Raw genomic sequence first — 17032 nt, 5'->3', positions numbered from 1 at the left:
AAATGATAAATCGGGGTCTTTGTTTCACTGTTTGGGGATGTTCATGCTGGGACCTCAAGGATTTAGGGAGGGGGGTAAGGAGTGTAATGTTTTCTTGGGTCCCTCATTATGACATCTTTTTGTTTGCAGATTCCTTCGGCTTGTTTTCCTGCCTGATAAATGGGGAGGAGCGAGAACAGACGCATCGAGCCGTGTTCAGGTGACTGCACTAATGCATTACTCTAGCTGCAAATATTAGGCTATGGCCACGCGGCGACATTTGTAGCATGGCACTGGGATCGCGGTGGCACGTTGCGACATCACATCCACTGATTTCAGGTGGCGTCGCAAATGTGAGGGATTTTCTGTGGGGACTCACGTGCTTTGGACTTTAATGCAGGTCACACGAGGCTGCAAATTGCATGCAACTTATTTGCCATTTGGCCAATATTTTTGCAACGCAATCGCAGCTCTGAAGTAGTCTCGTGACAGCAAGTCGCAGACGAGTTGTACAGATGTTTTTGGTCTTGCGACTTGTCTAAGAATTGCTGTTGCACCGTACGTCTCTACTAAATTGCAACATCATTCAGGGTATGGGGTTGCATTACTGCAACTGCAGCAAACAAGTTGCAAAAAGTCAGACACACTTAGATGTTTTGTGACTTGTTTGTCGTGGTCATGGTACCCAGAGATCACCATACGACCCCAATCACCTGCATTATATTGCGGCATAGCGGTGGCACATCTTTGTCCACAAGAACCATGTCACCAGCGAGCCCCAGCCTAATTGCTCCATGCCGGGAATTGCTAGATCAGTAATTCCTTCATATACGGACAGGTTTGCGATACTGAGTTGCTCTGAATGACTCTCTTACTAATTAAATGTTAGTAGCTCAGTGTTTAATTGCAGCCCATTATCCCATTAATTGTACCTTCATTGGCAGATTCATGCCTCGTCACCCCGGTGAACTGGAGCTGGAGGCGGAGGACCCGCTGCTGGTGGAGGTTAAGGCTGAAGATTTCTGGTACGAGGCTTATAACATGAGAACCGGGGAGCACGGGATCTTCCCAGCCTACTATGCAGTTCAGGTGGTGAAGGATCCAGACCTCCTCTCAGGTAAGAGCAGCCGTCCCCACTCACAGGTGTTGGTTTTAAGGTGCCCGTATGGACGCTGCTGCGCATGAAATTTTGCAATGCAGTTTTCAGGCGGGGAATGCACAAGTGAAGCATACGGTTTTAATATATCTCACTTGCACAGTCCGGATTTTGTATGGTCACTCTTAAAGGGGTTTTCCCATAGACTAACTATATCCTCAGGATAGATGATAAATGTATGATTGCTCTGGGTCCGGCTGCTGAAACCCCACTGATTCTGGCAATGGGGTCTCCAACGTCACCTGTGTGAGCATCAATCAGAACTTTGAGTCCCCCTTTCTTGTGACCGATGGGGTCCCAACAGTCATACATATCAATCTCATACATTGATGTTAATTTTACTTACTTGGTAGGGATGTAACTCATTCCTATTGTGTCACGTATGTGAGGTTATATGGACCACTAAAGTCACCACCAACTGGTGCTATTAGGTCTGCGGAGAAACAACCCCCATTCCAGGATGGTCCCTTACCCTTCCTCTATGGGCGATTTGCCTCCAGTCCAGATGCACCGCCATATTAGTAGAATGATGATGGCATTAGGAAATGATGGCCCCTCCTGCCCCTTATTTACTTACTTACAGTGCTCGTGAGCCGACATGAAAGTTCACCTAGATGTGGACATTTGTAACTTGGCACTGGAGTAAAAAAAAACTTCTGGTATATTAATAAGAAGTGATGCTGGAAATATGTATCCATGGGGTCCCTGCGATATCTGAGAAAAATTGAATGGTTTCCAGGCTGCTGGAAGAGTTGGCTGACCTCCGAGCTTCACCACAGCGTCCTAAAACCTCACATATACCAAAAGTTGTCTCCAGCATATCCCCAGGATGCTCTGTAATTTTGCCTCTGATTGAACAATGTGGGGGTGAAGAATGGGGTAAATTGGGGTACGGCGCTGATGGGATCGAACGTCTCTTTAATGGGTTAAAAAGCGGAGGGGTAAATATTTCTGGAGCCACCACAAGCTTCTTCCTTCCAAGACTAGCGGCTCTGAAAGTTTGGATTGGTTAGAGGAGGAGACTCTGAACTTGGGGTTATATTATTTATATTGTTTATTTTTACGTTTTAAATCAGTAATTTTATGGAAAAAGCTATTTATGCTCTTAGGACTCATGAAGAAAGTCGGTGAGTCCTCCCAACAACACCCCCCACAGAGAGACTGACAGCATGTCTTGTATGGGCTTGTAAACAGGGAGAGCCGTCAATCATTGTGCATGTGGGAGGAGTTATGAGGACTTGCGCCTTTCTCTGTAATTATTGCATTTTTTGGGTGACTGTACCTTACTGAGTTGTTAGATTCAAAAGCGTTTCTTTATCGCTTCATTGGGGGACACAGGACAACCATGGGTGTATGCTGCTGCTGCTAGGAGGCTGACACTATGCAAAAAAGGAAAAAAGGCGTGGCTCCTCCCTGGCAGTATACACCCACCGACAGGCACCAAGTACCTCAGTTTGTGCTTAGTGTCTGTAGGAGGCGGACCTGGATCTTCAGATCCGCTGCTAACCTTGATTCCTTTACAGGTTTTTGTTGTTTTTATCAATGTTTTGGCTTTTCTTTTTCAGATACAGCATTCAGGGATTCAGGGTGCAATCTTCCACCCTGCCTCCCCAGGAGGGCGGCTGAGCGAGCAGTGTGGTGTCGCCCGCATCGCAACTCTCAGACCGCCGGCGGGACATTATCCCCTGTCACCCTCCCAGGTGCTCCAGGGTTTTTATGGTGGCGGTCCTTGCCAAACAGTCCCCCTCACCCCTCTCCTCGGAGAGAGCTGAGAGGAAGACGGTGGTCACCAGCGGTGACCCTCCCCCATGTCTTTGGGGTCGAGGCCGTCTTCTGGACGAAGGATTCCGTTTCCAGCGACCCCTCTCTCATCGGGCCCCTGGACGATCCTCTCTCCCTCTACCTGTGGAACCGGAACATGCAGGTACCAGCGCTTCAGCAGCCGCTCCCCGCAGCAATGTACAGCACTCTCACACAGAGTCACGGCCGTTTTTACTTTCACTTTCACAGCTGCAGCCGGCCACGCCCCCTCCTCGGGCGCGCTTTTTCGGCGCTCTTTTCCTCCTCCACTCAGGAGAGCTCTTACATCTCGGGCACGCCCTTCCCTTTCGGTGCGGCTCTATCAGGAGCCTTGGCTTATTCCTCTCAGTACAGCACTGCCCCTTCTTCACCGCTGGCACTTCCTGCCTCAGCAGCTCCGTGCACAAGAGACATCGTGCGTTGGGGGCCACAGATCTCTGCTGTGCGGTGCGGTAGGATTGCAACGCTTTTTTTTTTTGGCCCCTCCCTCGGTATTATCCATACCACTGTAGGCCCCTTAGTCTTTTCTGTAGTATAGTGCTGCAGAATATCCTTATGTCCAACTCTTCTGGAGCCTCCCTTACCAAACCTACCATAACTCACTACGCCTGTGCTCGTTGTAAGATAAAGTGGTCTGTAGGCCAGTCGTCGCCTCTCTGCCAGTCCTGCAGTCCTCCTGCCATGTCTGCCCCGCAGGAAGCTTCTGACTCTCGGGATGGGGGTGCTCCCCCTCCCCCTGAGTGGGCCGTTGCTATCTCGCAGTCGGTCTCTGATTGGACTAAGGGGTCTCAGTCCCTGGTCCAGGCGCTTGAACGTCTTCCACAGCTTCCTTCAGCCACCAGTGCTCCGACCGTCTCCCATGGCGAGTCAGCCGCACCTGACCCTGAACCACAGGGAGACAAATCAGCCAGCCGCTCTAGAAAGAGGACTCTGTCTGGCTCTTCGTCTGGTTCTCCGGGTCCCTCCGCAGTGCTCAAATTGCTCTCCTCCTCCCAATTCCCCTCCTTGGAGGAGGACATTGGGTCTGATGTGGATTCCCAGTCCGGTTCTGACTCCGATTCAGACCAGACTTCTAGCATGCAGGCTGTCGTAGATAGTCTTATTTCGGCTATCTCGCAAACCCTCAAACTAAAACAAGATGAGGTTTCCTCCCAGGATTCCTCTGTCTCCTTTAAGCGGGTGAAACGTCCCTCTCGCTCCTTTCCTACCATGATGAGTTTGAGTCTACCCTGTCTAAACACTGGGAACATCCTGAAAAACGTTTTTCGGGTAGAAAACATCTGGACGTGCTCTATCTCTTTAGCGCCGATCTTCTCTCCAAGTGGGCTGAGTCTCCCAACATCGATCCGCCGATCTCCCATCTTTCCTCCAAGATGGTTCTCTCCTTACCGGACGGTGCGTCGCTTAAGGATGCATCGGACAGACAAATTGTCAGCTTTCGAAGCAACGGGTGCTTCCCTCTGCCCCAGTTTTGCTTCCACCTGGGTGGCTAAGGCCATCTCTGCCTGGGCCAAGATCCTCCATCAGGGCATTTTGGCTTCTGCCTCCCCTACCGAGCTGGCTGACCTCGCAGACCAGATTAACCACGCAGGGAAATACCTTCTCACTGCCTCTCTAGATGCAGCAGCCTGTTCAGCCAGAGCAAGCAGCAACATTGTCGCTATTCGCCGCTTTCTTTGGCTCCAAAGCATGGAATGCAGATGCTATTTCCAAAAAGTCTCTCACTAACTTGGCGTTTCAAGGTTCCAGGCTTTTTGGTGCTCGTCTGGATCAAATTATCTCAGACGCGACTGGGGGCAAGAGTACCTCTCTCCCCCAGTCCAAGCCAAAGCGCTTCTTTAACCCAAAAAGGTCCTCGAACATTTCGCCCCTTTCGTCCGTTTGCAGCCTTCCCAGGTCTTCCGGACCTCGTTCCAACAGATACCGTTCCAAGTGACGGGTCGCCCCCACCTGGGAGACTTTCCAGGGTGGGAGGCAGGCTTCTTCTCTTCAAAGACACCTGGCTGTCAATGATCAGCGATGCCTGGGTCAGAGAGATTATTACCTCCGGGTACAAGATCGAATTTTCTACCCTCCCGGAAAATCGCTTCTTTCTCTCTCGTCCCCCAAAGCAACCGTCCCATTTACCCGGCTTGCTTCAAGCCGTAACGTCTCTGGTCGCCGCCGGAGTCGTAGTTCCCGTTCCTTCCGAAGAACGTTTTTCCGGGTTCTACTCGAACCTTTTTGTAGTCCCAAAGAAGGACGGGTCTCTTCGCCCTATCTTAGATTTGAAGCTTCTCAACCGCCACGTCCGACCTCGCCACTTCAGAATGGAATCCCTGCGGTCAGTGATCGCCGCCATGGAACCCGGGGAGTTCCTCTGCTCGGTCGACATCCAAGATGCGTACCTTCATGTCCCCATCTGCGTTCGGCATCAGAGATTCCTTCAGTTTGCTATCGGGGACAATCACTACCAATTCACGGCTCTCCCCTTTGATTTAGCGTCTGCCCCCAGGGTCTTCACCAAAATCATGGCTGCGGTCATGGCCCTCCTTCGTTCCAGGGGGATCCTCGTTATCCCCTACCTGGACGATCTGTTGATCAAAGGGTCCTCTCGTCTAGACTGTGCCCACAGTCTCCAGGTCTCCCTGGACACACTGACCCGTCTCGGCTGGATTATCAACCGGACCAAGTCCTCTCTGATTCCGTCCCAACGACTGTCCTTCCTGGGCATGTTGTTCGACACGAACTTAGCTCGGGTCTTCCTCCCAGAGGACAAGTTCTCAGTACTCCTCAAGGCGGTCCGCCTTCTCAAACGCCCAGATCCTCAGTCACTTCGTTTCTGCATGGGAGTCCTGGGAAAGATGGTGGCCTCCATGGAGGCTGTTCCTTTCGCCCAGTTCCACACCCGTCCCCTCCAACTATTCCTCCTATCCACCTGGAACAGGTCCTTGGACTCCCTGGACCGTCCCGTCCACCTTCCTCTCCAGGTCCGTCAGCCCCTAACCTGGTGGACGCTGTCCTCCTCTCTCCTGAGAGGAAGATCATTTCTTCCCCTTCAGTGGCAGGTCATCACCACCGATGCCAGCCTTCTCGGGTGGGGAGCAGTCTTCCGACAACACACGGCTCAGGGCCGTTGGACCACCCAGGGAGCTCTCCTTCCCATCAACCTTCTGGAGATCAGGGCAATCTTCCTTGCGTTAATCCGCTGGCAGTCTCTTCTGTCGAATCTTCCCGTCCGCATCCAGTCGGACAACGCCACGGCCGTGGCGTACTTAAATCACCAGGGCGGGACTCGCAGCGGCCAAGTAATGGCAGAAGTGGCAAAGATTCTTCAGTGGGCGGAACGCCACGTTCCGGCCATATCAGCCGTTCATATCCCCGGGGTCGAAAACTGGGCAGCCGACTTTCTCAGTCGCCAGGGCCTGGCAGCAGGCGAGTGGTCTCTCCACCCCGCAGTCTTCAATCAAATTTGCCTCCACTGGGGTACGCCAGATGTCGATCTTATGGCGTCCCGGATGAACCACAAGGTCCCTCAGTTTGTCGCCAGGTCCCGGGATCCTCTTGCCGTCGTCCACGACGCTCTGGTAATTCCATGGTCCCAGTTTCATTTTCCCTACCTGTCCCCACCCCTCCCCTTGATTCCAAGGGTGGTAAAGAAGATCAAGTTGGAAGGGATTCCAGTCATACTGATAGCGCCGGACTGGCCAAGGCGGCCGTGGTACGCCGAGCTCGTAAACATGCTCGCGGACACTCCTTGGAGACTTCCGGATCGGCCAGACCTCTTCTCGCAGGGACCTCTCTTCCACCAGAGTTCTCAGTCGCTGAGTTTAATGCCATGGCCGTTGAGGCCGCAGTCTTAAAAAACTCTGGTCTCTCTCCCCAGGTCATACAGACCATGATCAGAGTCAGAAAACCGGCTTCTTCCTGTATCTACCACAGATACTGGAAAGCGTTCTTCCGGTGGTGTGAAACTAATGAAGTTTTTCCAAGGTCCTTTTCTCTTCCGGATCTTCTCAGTTTCCTCCAGTCTGGTCTCGATTCGGGTTTATCCCTCAGCACACTCAAGGGACAAGTGTCTGCTCTGTCGATCCTCTTCCAGAGTGACCTTTCCTCCATTCACCAGGTTCGGACTTTTCTACAGGGAGTTGCGCATATCGCCCCTCCTTTCCGTTCTCCCTTGGAACCTTGGGACCTTAACCTGGTCCTTGGTGCTCTTCAGGCTGCTCCCTTTGAGCCTCTTCATGACGTGCCCTTTTCCCTTCTCTCTTGGAAGGTCGCCTTCCTCATTGCCATTACATCTATCAGGAGGGTCTCCGAGTTGGCAGCCCTGTCATGTCGTTCCCCCTTCCTGATTCTTCATCAGGATAAGGTCGTTCTTCGACCGGTTCCCGAATTCCTTCCCAAGGTGGTCTCGGTTTCCACATCAACGAAGACATTGTCCTTCCATCATTTTTCCCTTCTCCGGCTCATCCTTTGGAGAAGTCCCTTCACAAGCTTGACGTGGTCAGGGCCATTCGGGTCTATCTTTCTAGAACCGCTCCTTTCAGTCAATCCGATTCTCTCCTTGTCGTTTCCGAGGGTCGTCGGAAGGGCTTTCAAGCGTCTAAATCCACCATTTCGCGCTGGATTCGCTCAGCAATTTCAGAATCGTACCGTGTTCATGAGGCACGTCCTCCGGGGGTGCGAGCTCACTCCACCAGAGCTGTCGGAGCTTCTTGGGCTGTTCGCCACCAGGCCTCCGCCTTACAAGTTTGCAAGGCCGCAACCTGGTCGTCTTTGCACACGTTTACGAGGTTCTATCGGGTTCATACCCAAGCCTCGTCCGATGCAGGTCTTGGTAGGAAGGTACTGCAGGCGGCGGTCGCACACTGGCCGACCTGAGACCTTTTCTCATTTCCTTTCTACCCACCCTTTTCCGGGCCTGCATTTGGACGTCCCATGGTTGTCCTGTGTCCCCCAATGAAGCGATAAAGAAAGAGGGATTTTTGGTACTTACCGTAAAATCTATTTCTTGGAGCCTTCATTGGGGGACACAGCACCCTCCCTACTTGTTTGTTCTGGTACCGTGTTTGGGGCCCTAGTTGAGTTGGTACTTTTACTATTATGAGTTCTGTCGCTTCGCCTACTGCTTTTTGCACTAACTGAGGTACTTGGTGCCTGTCGGTGGGTGTATACTGCCAGGGAGGAGCCACGCCTTTTTTCCTTTTTTGCATAGTGTCAGCCTCCTAGCAGCAGCAGCAGCAGCAGCATACACCCATGGTTGTCCTGTGTCCCCCAATGAAGGCTCCAAGAAAGAGATTTTACGGTAAGTACCAAAAATCCCTCTTTTTCCCCTTTTGCATGTTACTTTTTTTTCTTTGTGCAACTATTCTGAAAAATGAAATAACTTTGCAACAATAAATGTTTAATTGGTTTGATTATTCTGTGTGTCTCCAAGGTAACAGACTACAAAGAAACCCTGTGTAGTCAGATCCTGCAGCCATTACATCAGCCCTTCACTGCTTGTGCTTGGCAACAAACGGATTGTGCCATAAAACAGCATAACTTTATGAACAGACTAAAGAAAAGTATACTAGAAGGATCGGATTAATGAAATAACTTTGCAACAATTGTTTAATTAAAAATGTTCCGTTGGTTTGATTATTCTTTGCGTCTCCAAGGTAACAGACTACAAACAAACCCTGTGTAGTCAGATCCTGCAGCCGTTACATCAGCCATAAAACAGCATAACTTTATGAACAGACTAAAGACAGTATAATAGAAGGATCGGATTAGGCAGAGCTGGTTTGTCTTCTGTTACCATAGAGCCGTTGGAAGTTTTTGTTTACTGCCTGTTGCAAAGTTGCTTCATTTTCTGTTGTGGACTTGGATTTTTAGTTGCATCCAGTCGTTTTCTCCGTGGATGCCCCGATGCTGTTTATCAGGTGTGATCGGTTCATGTGATGGGTCTACTTTGGTTTGTGTCTTCTCACAGAAACTCGGGCCTCCGATTGGTTGGATCAGTTTTGGGTGAAGTTTCTTGGGTCGGTGCAGGTTCCATATCACAAAGGGACTGATGTCCTCTGCACTGCCATGCAAAAGGTGAGAACGTCCACTCGTCTTAAAGGGCAGTTAAAGGGATATTCCATCCCACCGCTTGGACCTCCACTGATGATCAGAGTAGGGGGGACTTGTGTCCCTCATTTTTTTTACTGGCCACAAGAACACAAACAGGCATAGTTGAAGAAGCGACAAGTCACCAATGTGCCCCGCAACTCCATTTAGACCTATAGTACAAGATCACCAAGCACCTTCATATCCTTTTTAACATGTCTATGAGGTCTGCAGGCTTTATTTGTATTCTAATTTGATTTGCATAAAACCCATTCATTTCTAGGGGTAAAAAACATAAATTAAGGGAGGATCGTAGACCCTATACACAACCCGGGATAATGTCACTAGCATTGTAGGGAGCATGGCTTCTGCTTTCCAGCAGGTTGTAAAGTTAGGAGGGTCTTTTCTCATGCAACACTGCCACCTACTGGCACCAAAGAGGAAAACAAATACATTTATAACATGAGCAGAATTATAATTCTGAGGGACTGAAGCTTGCAGTCCACACAACCACGTGGTTTTGCACATTTTGACATATTTTTACACCTGAAATTCCCTTTATAATACGGCTTTGTTACTTTTGTGACTTGTCGCCTTGTTATTGCAGATTGCTATGTCTCGTCGCCTTACAGTGCTCTCAAACCCTCCGTCTAGCTGTGTATTGGAGATTAGCCTTAGAGGGTTGAAGATCGCAGTACATGGGGAAGACCCTCACGATCACAGCCAGGTATGAAGGCCTTATAATTGATGTGGGACCCCTGGGTATACAGTGCCTACAAGTAGTATTCAACCCCCTGCAGGTTTAATAAGATGCAAATAAGTTAGAGCCTTCAAACTTCAAACAAGAGCAGGATTTATTAACAGATGCATAAATCTTACAAACCAAAAAGTTTTGTTGCTCAGTTAAATTTTTATAAATTTTAAACATAAAAGTGTGGGTCAATTATTATTCAACCCCTAGGTTTAATATTTTGTGGAATAACCTTTGTTTGCAATTACAGCTAATAATCGTCTTTTATAAGACCTGATCAGGCCGGCACAGGTCTCTGGAGTTATCTTGGCCCACTCCTCCATGCAGATCTTCTCCAAGTTATCTAGGTTCTTTGGGTGTCTCATGTGGACTTTAATCTTGAGCTCCTTCCACAAGTTTTTAATTGGGTTAAGGTCAGGAGACTGACTAGGCCACTGCAACACCTTGATTTTTTGCCTCTTGAACCAGGCCTTGGTTTTCTTGGCTGTGTGCTTTGGGTCGTTGTCTTGTTGGAAGATGAATTGACAACCCATCTTAAGATCCTTGATGGAGGAGCGGAGGTTCTTGGCCAAAATCTCCAGGTAGGCCGTGCTATCCATCTTCACATGGATGCGGACCAGATGGCCAGGCCCCTTGGCTGAGAAACAGCCCCACAGCATGATGCTGCCACCACCATGCTTGACTGTAGGGATGGTATTCTTGGGGTCGTATGCAGTGCCATCCAGTCTCCAAACGTCATGTGTGTGGTTGGCACCAAAGATCTCGATCTTGATCTCATCAGACCAGAGAACCTTGAACCAGTCAGTCTCGGAGTCCTCCAAGTGATCATGAGCAAACTGTAGACGAGCCTTGACATGACGCTTTGAAAGTAAAGGTACCTTACGGGCTCGTCTGGAACGGAGACCATTGCGGTGGAGTACGTTACTTATGGTATTGACTGAAACCAATGTCCCCACTGCCATGAGATCTTCCCGGAGCTCCTTCCTTGTTGTCCTTGGGTTAGCCTTGACTCTTCGGACAAGCCTGGCCTCGGCACGGGAGGAAACTTTCAAAGGCTGTCCAGGCCGTGGAAGGCTAACAGTAGTTCCATAAGCCTTCCACTTCCGGATGATGCTCCCAACAGTGGAGACAGGTAGGCCCAACTCCTTGGAAAGGGTTTTGTACCCCTTGCCAGCCTTGTGACCCTCCACGATCTTGTCTCTGATGGCCTTGGAATGCTCCTTTGTCTTTCCCATGTTGACCATGTATGAGTGCTGTTCACAAGTTTGGGGAGGGTCTTAAATAGTCAGAAAAGGCAGGAAAAAGAGATAATTAATCCAAACATGTGAAGCTCATTGTTCTTTGTGCCTGAACTACTTCTTAATACTTTAGGGGAATCAAACAGAATTCTGGTGGGTTGAGGGGTTGAATAATAAATGACCCTCTGAAAAGTCTTTTCACAATTTAAAAAAAAATAAACAAAGAAGTAACATTCTTTTTTGCTGCAGTGCATTTCACACTTCCAGGCTGATCTACAGTCCAAATGTCACAATGCCAAGTTAATTCCAAATGTGTAAACCTGCTAAATCTGCAGGGGGTTGAATACTACTTGTAGGCACTGTATATTGTATTTTGGGGCCCACTTGCTTAATTTTAGGTTTCCTATTATATGAAAAACCTGCATCTTATTACAGTAGCTGACATTTTATAATCATTCTCAATAATAATCACACAATGCAAAAATTTTCTTTCAGTTTGGATTCGTAAAATTCACAATTCCTGCTGTGGATTTTTCTTGTTAAATTCAACGGAGGAATCAAAATTAAATTGCTGCCGATTTGACCTTTTTATTTTGAAGTGGGTAAAATTCATAATGCAAATCCGTGGAAATCATTTCCATTCTGCAAATCTTGAAAGACTAGCTCCGCAGGTGACTTTACACGTGGAAAATATCTGCAGATGAGATGATTAAAATGTCATCTACAAATCTGATGCTGTGGATTATCCTCAAGCAAATATGGTCAGAAAATCTGCAGCAAATCCATGACATGTTTTTTCCCTAAGGATAACGTCCACGGCAGATTTTTGTAATCCAGTATCGGTGAAGTAGATGAGACTTTAAATATCTTGTCGGTTCGTTGCAGAAATCTTACAAGTGGAAATTGACTTGCAGTGCAAATCATGAAATCCACGTCGATTCTTTCTGCAAATTTGCACCAATATGTGAATTTTGCATTTCAGAATTTGAAGCCGTATACAAAAAAAAATTCTGAAAGTGTAAAATAAAAAACAAAACACCTCCATTAGGTCGTCGATGCTACGCCAGCTCTCTGTACACCTGACCTGCTGCTATGACTTTCCATCTCGTGTCTTTTGTAGCCATGAGGTGGAAACTAATGTTTTGTTTTTGGTTTTTATTTTATAAATCAGTGGGGGGGGGGTTAATGAAATATCAGCAACCCAAATATACACAGATTAGAGAAGGATTTACCTGCAGATTTTTTTGAAGCTATTCCGTAAATCCACCATAAATGAAAATGCAACTTCTGAAAAGGTTTTCAGATGTCTCTTTCCATACAGGTGAACACGTGCAGCCATTTCTTCCAGTTAAAGAATATCTCATTCTGTGGCTATCACCCCAAGAACAGCAAGTAAGTGCCACGAGTCCCGCAGGGTTCAGCGTGCAGGCACTTGAGCTTTCCCTCCTTCTCATCCATCTTCTCTCTTGCATGTCTTATCTCCCTTTTCCAGATATTTCGGTTTCATCACTAAACATCCCACAGATCATCGGTTTGCATGTCACGTGTTTGTTTCGGAGGAATCTACCAAACCCCTGGCAGAGTCTGTCGGGTAAGTGTCTGTATTTCCTGACGCCAGGCTCCGTGTGAGCTTTGCACCCCGTCCTGTCACTTAATTAACACCTAAGAATTTAGTCCACCTAGACGTTTTCTTTTTCTACCATTCCGATGCGTTTCCTCTGTTATTCCTCCTAGAAATGTTGTGAATGAATTGACAATTGGGCATTACCTCTCCCCTTCTTATAGTACGTGGCTCCTTGTAGTCTGGCACTGGCAGCCCTGATTGGACAGTGTCAGAGTGTACAGGAACACCCAATGCTCCCCTCAGTCCAGGAGGAATAACAGAGGAACAGCACAACCGTTTCAGAATTGTTATTTTGCAAAAAATACATGTATTTACTAGAACAAACATGTCAGGAGAGGATTGTACAAATATAGTTGTATATATGTGTGCTAGCTACCGTCCCAGTTCACTTTGTCTGTTAACAAAGCACTAAGACAGAATTGTATAGAACGTTATAAAGTGCAATGAAAACTTATTTTAAAGGGGTATTCCCATCTCCAAGATCCTAACCCAATACATAGTAGGTGTAATAATAATAATATTAGAAAACATCTCCAATTAGAAATGTAGTATAGTTCTTCTGATTCGCTATGTCGCTTACCCCATGTGCAGGGCATTGCAGTAGCTTAGGTATCCATGGTTACGCCCACTCATATAGTGACAGTTCTTTGTTAGTGGTCGTAACCATAGATACCTAAGCTACTGCAATGCCCTGCACATGGGGTAAGCCACATAGCTAATCAGGAGAACTATACTACGGTATATTTCTAATTGGAGGTATTTGTAATATTATTACTATTATTACACCTACTACATATTGGGATAGGATCTTGGAGATGGGAATAGTCCATTAAGTTCTGTATTTACTAAAGCACTGGTTTACAAGGAGCAACAAGGACTATTACCCTAGGTCCAAGTGGGACCATCGTCAGATCTCTGGGACATCTATACATGAGTGGTGCTGTTCCTTTTTGTAATGTTGGATTTGTGGGTTTTGTTTTTATCCAGGAGAGCCTTCCAGCAGTTTTACAAAGAATATGTGGAGTACACATGTCCCACAGAAGATATATATCTGGAGTAGCCATGGATTTCTAACACGGAAACCAGTTCTGTGCATGGACTATGCGCCGACGCCGGAGGCTGCAATCTGGTGGAGGGAGGTTGGGCTGGAGGCTTGTGCTCCTCTGTGCCTGCGCCCCGCTGTGTGATCTGGGTGTGTGTATACCGGCCGAGGCCAGCAGGGCCGCGCCACCATATAACGTTCCCCAGTCACCGTCTCTCTTCTTGGCTCTGCTCCTCGCCCATTTGTGCATATTCAAGAATCTGGAGAACTATTATCCCTAACTCCCCCTCCATACACTGCAAATGGAATGTGCCCCCATAAGCGAACATAAAAGTCGGAACAAACTAAACGAGGGCTGAGGGGGGGATAAGCGGTATGTGTAGTCTGCGTGTCGCCGTGCTGCGGCGGTGGGAAATTATTGGTTCGCATGTTAATCCTGACATGAAAAAAAAAGTTTAAAAAAATATAGTGTTTGGAGAAAGAAGGCACCCCATAATATGGTGAATGGCTGACATGCGTGTTACACAATTGTATGTTAGGCTACTTTCACACTAGCGTTAACTGCAATACGTCGCAAATGCGTCGTTTTGCCGAAAATACGCATCCAGCAAAAGTTCTCGCTGGATACGTTTTTTCGTCATAGACTAACATTAGCGACGCATTTGCGACGCATTGCCAAACGTCGCATCCGTTTTGCGACGCTTGGGCGTGTGGTAGCGGACCGTCAGGAGAAAAAAACGTTACATGTAACGTTTTTTGCTCCCGACGGTCCGCTTTTTCTGACCGCGCATGCGCGGCCGGAACTCCGCCCCCACCTCCCCGCACTTCCCCGCACCTCACAATGGGGCAGCGGATGCGTGGGAAAAATGCATCCGCTGCCCCCGTTGTGCGGGCGAGACCACGCTAGCGTCGGGAACGTCGGCCCGACGCACAGCGACGGGTTGTTCCCGACGCTAGTGTGAAAGTAGCCTAAGTGACGCCGCAGAAATCTCCATTCAGAAGGTTATTGACATGTGACAGAAATCCACAGGATGCGTATGTGGAGGCGCGGACAGAATGTATTGAAACACGACTAGGCCTCAGGTCTCCAAGGCAATGCATCCATAGCAACCAATCAGGGTTAAGCTTACATTACCTGAACTGCTCTGGAAAAATTAAACCTGGATTCTGATTGGTTGTTAGGGGCAACAGGGACAACCATGATACGGAATGCCCAGTGTGTACGCTGCCCTGGATTGACAAGGTGCTGCACAATGGCCGACTTTCCAAAGGGCTTACACAACACTACTCTTATCTAATTTACTGATCCCTGGGGGGTCTGACTGCTGGGCAGTGGTGTAGTGTGGGCCGCCAGCGCTCAGTGCAAGGCAGACGTTTAGCACCATTAACCCATGGATGGTATCACTCCCTGAGTCCAATTCCCCAGTCCAGTATTGAGCCCCTCATTCCCCAAGCACATGTATTAAAAATATACTAATGCAATTGTCATTTGCGGTTTCTTTTGACCCTTTAGTTTTGCTGCTTTTTATCGAAGTCTGACATAACATTTTAAAATTAAGAAGCTATACATTATTTTTGTACTCATTATTTTTATTAAATTTTTTATGTAGTTATTTTATTAACCCTAGCTCCGATCCTCGCCCTAACCCTAGCTCCGATCCGCTCCCTAACCCTAGCTCCGATCCGCTCCCTAACCCTAGCTCCGATCCTAGCCCTAACCCTAGCTCCAATCCTTGTCCTAACCCTAGCTCCAATCTTAGCCCTAACCCTAGATCCGATCTTCTTCCTAACCCTAGCACCAATCCTAGCACTAACCCTAGCTCCAATCTTCGTCCTAACCCTAGCTCCAATCCTAGCCCTAACCCTAGCTCCAATCTTAGCCCTAACCCTAGATCCGATCTTCTTCCTAACCCTAGCACCAATCCTAGCACTAACCCTAGCTCTAACCCTAGCTCCAATCTTCGTCCTAACCCTAGCTCCAATCCTAGCCCTAACCCTAGCTCCAATCCTAGCCCTAACCCTAGCTCCAATCCTAGCCCTAACCCTAGCTCCAATTCTAGCCCTAACCCCGCCTGCAATCCTAGCAGTAACCTTAGCACCAATCCTCGCCCTAACCCTAGCTCCAATCCTAGCCGTAACCCTAGCTCTAATCCTCACCCTAGCTTCAATCCTAGCCCTAACACTAGCTGCAATCCTAGCCCTAACCCTAGCTGCAATCCTAGCCCTAACCCTAGCTGCAATCCTAGCTCTAACCCTAACTGCAATCCTAGCTCTAACCCTAGGCCCAACTGCTATTCTTTGCCCGAACTCCAATCCCTAACCCCAGCTGCAACCCTTTTCCCTAACAATAGCTGCAATCCTAGCACAAATCCAATCTCTAACCCTAGCTGCAATCCTAGCCCTAACCCTAGGCCCAACTCCAATCCTAGCCTTAAACCTAGCTCCAATCCTAGCAGAAACTCCAACTCCTATTCCTAATCCAATCCTAGCCTGAACTCCAATCCTAGCCCTGACCTAAACTAAATTTCTAGCTCTAATCCAATCCCTAAACCTGGCTGCAATTGTAGCTCAAATCCTATCTCCAACTCCTATTCTTTAGCCCGAACTGCAATCATATCCCTAACCCTAGCTCCAATAATGGCCTTAACCATAGATCAAAGCCCAGTCTTAACCCGATCACTAAGGTAAAAATGTTCTTCCCCAATAGAAATTGTCATCCCGGGCTACGGAACATGTGGCAGCCTGTCCGCCAAGCCACTGCTGCTGGGACCCCAACTGATCCCAAGAAATGGGTTCTGAAAAACTCTTGTAATAAAGTGGTGCCTGCATCTGCATGCCATGGCTCGTTACACTGTCTACGGGCGGTTGTACTTGGCTACTTTCACCAATCTCACAGGCAAGGAATGGAGCAGTGGGGCACATGCATTTCAGAGCCCTGTACTCGGGGATCAGTGGGGATCCCAGAAATCTGCACCCCTACAGTGATCAGCCAGATTTAACCTTTTGTTTGCACAGGTTATAATGGGTTTAGCCGGGTCAGTCACTTTTACTAGTTCGTTAACTGAAAATATAATTTTCTTTACCTGTTCACTGTCCTGACGTGTGTGTCCATGACATTACAATCCTGGGACAGCTTTCTTAGATTTCTGAGCTGCTTTTTCCCTCTGTTGCTCCTCCTGGAAATATATGGAAAATTGGCAGCTCTGTGCCATCAATTTAAACAGTGACAGATACTGCCAGGAGGAAGAACAGGGGAACTGCAAACCAAAAAGTTCTATGAAAAGTGAGGGCTTAGGTGGAGCGAGTACAAGGTTTACTAAAGCACACTTCAAGAGAACCGAGATCCTCTCCTAAAACTCACACATAT

General features: G+C 48.1%; 1 protein-coding gene across 4 annotated transcripts in view; it reads left to right on the top strand.

The window, feature by feature from the left end:
• The window catches only part of MAPK8IP1 (mitogen-activated protein kinase 8 interacting protein 1), a 76359-nt gene extending 62250 nt beyond the window's left edge, over window positions 1-14109 (top strand). For all 4 annotated transcript variants that reach the window (XM_077286915.1, XM_077286916.1, XM_077286918.1 and 1 more), the window contains exons 6-12: window positions 130-199; window positions 924-1096; window positions 8892-8998; window positions 9618-9737; window positions 12321-12391; window positions 12492-12590; window positions 13611-14109. In XM_077286915.1, the coding sequence (XP_077143030.1) occupies window positions 130-199; window positions 924-1096; window positions 8892-8998; window positions 9618-9737; window positions 12321-12391; window positions 12492-12590; window positions 13611-13683 (713 nt within the window). In that variant the 3' untranslated portion in view covers window positions 13684-14109. The remainder of the gene's footprint in view (window positions 1-129; window positions 200-923; window positions 1097-8891; window positions 8999-9617; window positions 9738-12320; window positions 12392-12491; window positions 12591-13610) is intronic.
• The last annotated feature ends 2923 nt before the right edge of the window (window positions 14110-17032 follow it).

Source organism: Ranitomeya variabilis, chromosome 2 (assembly GCF_051348905.1).
Source record: "Ranitomeya variabilis isolate aRanVar5 chromosome 2, aRanVar5.hap1, whole genome shotgun sequence".
NCBI classification, from domain to species: Eukaryota; Metazoa; Chordata; class Amphibia; order Anura; family Dendrobatidae; genus Ranitomeya; species Ranitomeya variabilis.
The sequence above is the reverse complement of the archived record's forward strand: the minus strand, read 5'-3'. Positions and strand labels throughout refer to the sequence as shown.